The sequence below is a fragment of the Brassica rapa genome, chromosome A08, assembly GCF_000309985.2.
Source record: "Brassica rapa cultivar Chiifu-401-42 chromosome A08, CAAS_Brap_v3.01, whole genome shotgun sequence".
Taxonomy (NCBI): domain Eukaryota; kingdom Viridiplantae; phylum Streptophyta; class Magnoliopsida; order Brassicales; family Brassicaceae; genus Brassica; species Brassica rapa.
Genome location: NC_024802.2, coordinates 11,725,054 through 11,729,563, shown reverse-complemented (window position 1 = coordinate 11,729,563; position 4,510 = coordinate 11,725,054). Strand labels below are relative to the sequence as shown.

Genomic DNA, 4,510 nt, shown 5'->3' with positions numbered 1-4,510 from the left:
ATAACTAATCCACTAATCACTAATTAGTTTTAAGTTGAAAACTCATAATAAACCCGAATGTAATAGTTTCCCTCGAATGACCCATCAAAGGATGCTTATGCATAATCACAATTTTCATAGAAGCTGAAGACGATTTTCTTCATAATAAGTGTCTTTGTTCCTTGTCTTAATTAATGACTTATGGTCTTTACTGATGATGCACGTCCAAACACTTTGATTATATTATAATTATGTAGTTCGTGCAGGCAGATCTATCTTCTTGATCTTGGATATGTCCCCATCACACGTCAACTGTATTTGGACATTTTCATATTTTTAGAAAATGAAGTCAACAACACTTTAGGTTACATTACATTATTATACGTGCGAGTCATGACTACAAACTAAAGTAGTCACCAGACGTGCAACCCATTCTTCTCCGCATATAAGTATTCATCAATCTGTTTTGGTTGTCTATTTCAAATCAGTTCTCATTCATTTTCAGACCAACTTAAGAAAAATTAAAAAATGGCGACAGATGTTCTCAGCTTCAGGGACGATAGTAGTCAGGAGGATTGGCATGACTTTGAGGTTCTAGGCCGTGGGGACGAGCCAAAGATTCTGATCAAGAAGACAAGTATGCACTCCGACTCCGAGAGACGAATCTCTGTTGATCCTAAATCTCTATTGTCAAGGAACGGGAGCTTGGACATGATATCCTCAAGGCCTAAAGACATCGACGACGTGGCATTGTCTCAGCCGTTGGACTATCAAGATAAGACTAAGTTCATGAGTTGCAGCCTCCCAAACTCAGTAGCCATGTCACCTAGACATAGCACTAGTCATAACTGGAAGGACAGGACCACGGAACAAGTTCTTGACCTAATGCTCGTCCAAGATGCAGCCGCTGCGTTTCGAAGAAGCAAATCTTGCGGTGAAGGATGTGCTTGCCAGCCACCGCTCGATGTCGACATGATGGTGCACAAATCAAGAAATGGACATCATCATCACCATGACTTCTCTTCATCCAACGCCAAGACTCTCTCTCAGAAGAGTAGCGGAAACAACTCTTTCTTCTCAAAAACAGATTCTAACAAAAGCAATATCAATACCGCTAACGCGAAAAGCATCAACACGTTGGAAGACAGGTTCAAATGCAGCGCTTTGTGTCTCTACCTACCAGGTTTTAGCAAAGGTAAACCCATCAGATCATCTCGTAAAGGTGACTCCTCGTACACTAGAACCACCACAATGACTTCTACTCAATCAATGGCAAGAACCGTTTCCATTAGAGACACTACGGTGCTGTCCGCTCGAGCCTCACTAGAGCGGTTCGAGTGCGGTTCATGGACGTCTTCGGCTATGATTTACGAGGACAGTGCTGATCTCGGTGGACATTTTTTTGACTTGCCTTCTGAACTAATTAAAGGTGGTCCAGGCGGCAATGATCAAGATGATCCTGTTTCTGCGGCTTTCTTGTTCGACAAGGGACCTAATTTAGAGAAAGAGATCAAAGGGGTTTTGAAGACTTCTGGTTCGAAATCAAGAAGATCTATGGAGTCGCCACGACACGTTAGGTTCTCGACCTCGTCGCCGGTTTCTTATCCGACGTCTCCGACACATGCAATCACGCCACGGTTGCTACAAGCCACCGGGGGTTTTAGTGGTTTCATGGAAGCTCAAACCGTATGAATAATAAATGGAGAATTTTTAACAATTTATTTATTTATGTTAATAAACCACTGAAGTTAATCAAATTATTAACATTTCGAGTTAATTTTATACGTTTTGTATTGTAAAGAAACGAATAAACCCGGAAAAGTGAAAAGATTTGTTAGTATTTTATTTATGATCAAAGATTGCCTGGGCTTCCAAACACCAAAAATATCTATACTACTAGGTATTTTGCCCGCGATGCGGGCTTAAACATTTTCATAATTTTTAAAAGTTCTTTGTACACTATATTCATTATACTAAAATAAATCTTAAAATAAATTAATATTAAATTTTTAATTATGTAATTAAAAATTATTTGATTAATATGTAATTATGTAATTTATGTTTTTAACTTTTTACTAAAATACTTTTTCAGATAACAATACAATATATATATATATATATATAATCTTTTTTAATTATATTTTTTGATTTTGGATAATTCAATATTTTATTTTTAATTATATAATTACGAATTTTATTTGTTTAATATTAATTATATAATTCATGTTTTTAACTTTTTACTAAAAGACTTTTTCAGATAACAATACAATATATACATAAATTATCTCTTTTTAAAATTATATTTTCAGATTTTGGATAATTCTTACTATTATTAATTTTAATCAATTATCTAATCAAATAAATTAAAATATCGTTTTTATTTTTTTATTTAGTTATACATTTTATTCATTAAGGGTATAAACATTTTTAACCACTCTAACTTTTAACGTAAGAGCTCGATTCCAAATATATATATATATATAATCTTTTTTTTAATTATATTTTTCTATTTTGGATAATTCAATATTTTATCTTTAATTATATAATTATGAATTTTATTTGATATTTAGTTATATAATTCATTTTTTAACTTTTTACTAAAAGACTTTTTTTCAGATAACAATATAATATATACATAAATTATCTCTTTTTTAAATTATATTTTCAGATTTTGGATAATTATTACTATTATTAACTTTAATCAACTATCTAATCAAATAAATTAAAATTTCATTTTTATTTTTTAATTTAGTTATACATTTTATTCATTATATAATTACGAGTTTTATTTGATTAATATTTAGTTATATAATTCATGTTTTGACTTTTTACTAAAAGACTTTTTTCAGATAACAATACAATATATACAGAAATTATCTCTTTTTTAAATTATATTTTCAGATTTTGGATAATTCTTACTATTATTAATTTTAATCAATTATCTAATCTTTTTTTTTTACATAATCAATTATCTAATCAAATAAATTAAAATTTAGTTTTTATTTTTTAATTTAGTTATACATTTTATTCAGTAAGGGTATAAATGTTATTAACCACTCTAATTTTTAATGTGAGAGCTCGATTCCAAAAATTTACTTCGCAAATAATAGTATAGATTAAAAGGGAAAGAGTCCTAAAAAATCTACTACTGAAAGTTATTAGACCTATTAGTTAGACTAACACCACATAATTCAGCCTATATTTATGCCAAAATGATATTCCATACATCAGTATATAGTTTCCTTAATGTTACGAGAATAACAAACTTAACAATATTCTACATAAATATTTTATTATTATTTCACTTAATACAGAATAACTACGTAAAGAAATAATCATAACAAACAGATTTAATATTCAATGTATATAGTTTTTGGACTCTACATAGATAATCGAACATAATACAAACCATTTCGATGAATACCTTCGTAATACAAATTTAACAATATTCATTGTTCTAATTAAGTGATATGTTATTCATGTATTTCTTGAATTTTTTATGAAATATTATCACATTTTTAATATCTGAAATTGAAAACTATATCAATAACAAAAATAATTGGTTTTACAATAATGTAAATTGATAGTTATAACTATGATATATGCCAGGAAATTTCATTTTTAATCTAAAATTGACAGCTCGCGAGTTAATATCAATGTTTTCAAAATCGGACGGGATATTGACTTGGCATTGTAGCTGGGTCAATGGTCGGACCAAGTCAATGGTCAGACCGGTTTAATCAATTTAACCGGATTTAAAATTTAATTTAATTTTAAACTAAGTAACTATATAAATGTAAGTATAACTATAAAATAATTTTAATACAACTTTATATCAATGTTATATTCTAAAATGATATGAAAATAAAATGAAAAATTCAAAAACAAAACATGACAAAAACTAATTTATTTAGATAGGTGTTAGGAAACAATATGAACTTTTGATGAAATCTTATTAAAATTTTGAATTTTAATTTTATTTATTTCACTTGAATTTGAGAAAACCAGATTTTATTATCAAACTGGATTACAGATTTTAATGATTTAACTGGTTTTCGACCAGGTTTGCCGGTTTAACTCAAATCCAGTTTTTAGCACAATCCAGTGTGAGTCACGGTCTGACCTGGTATGACCTGTTCGATCGTACGACTTGGTCCGGTTTAAAAAATGGTTAGTACATTTCAATAATTAAAATATATATTTTTTAACATTGAATATCTTTACCGTTAAAAAAATATATATCATCTTTGAATCTATTTCGAACAAATCTAAAATATAATAAAACATTAAAAATCAATAATTATAATGTGAAACACAAAATAGTAGTACTTTTTAAATCAATTAAAGATATCAAAAATCCGCAGTTTTAAAGCGCGGATCAAAATCTAGTAAATATTCTTATATATCAATTTCAACCTTTCTCAGACCATCATGAAATATATCTACCAACCAAAAGTTGAGGAAGAAATCTAACGAAAGTTATTATCCTGTTAACCTATTTGAAAATGGATCGTTAAGAAAATAATTGTGG

General features: G+C 29.1%; 1 protein-coding gene across 1 annotated transcript; it reads left to right on the top strand.

Annotated features, from left to right (window-relative positions):
* The first annotated feature begins 447 nt into the window (after window positions 1-447).
* Window positions 448-2,092, top strand: LOC103834154. Its single transcript, XM_009110215.3, has one exon. The coding sequence runs from the start codon at window positions 508-510 to the stop codon at window positions 1,669-1,671; it is 1,164 nt and encodes a 387-aa protein (XP_009108463.1). The 5' UTR covers window positions 448-507; the 3' UTR covers window positions 1,672-2,092.
* The last annotated feature ends 2,418 nt before the right edge of the window (window positions 2,093-4,510 follow it).

Excerpts from the sequence above, each read along its gene's own strand:
- LOC103834154 (XM_009110215.3), top strand. The coding sequence starts at position 508 with ATGGCGACAGATGTTCTCAGCTTCAGGGACGATAGTAGTCAGGAGGAT.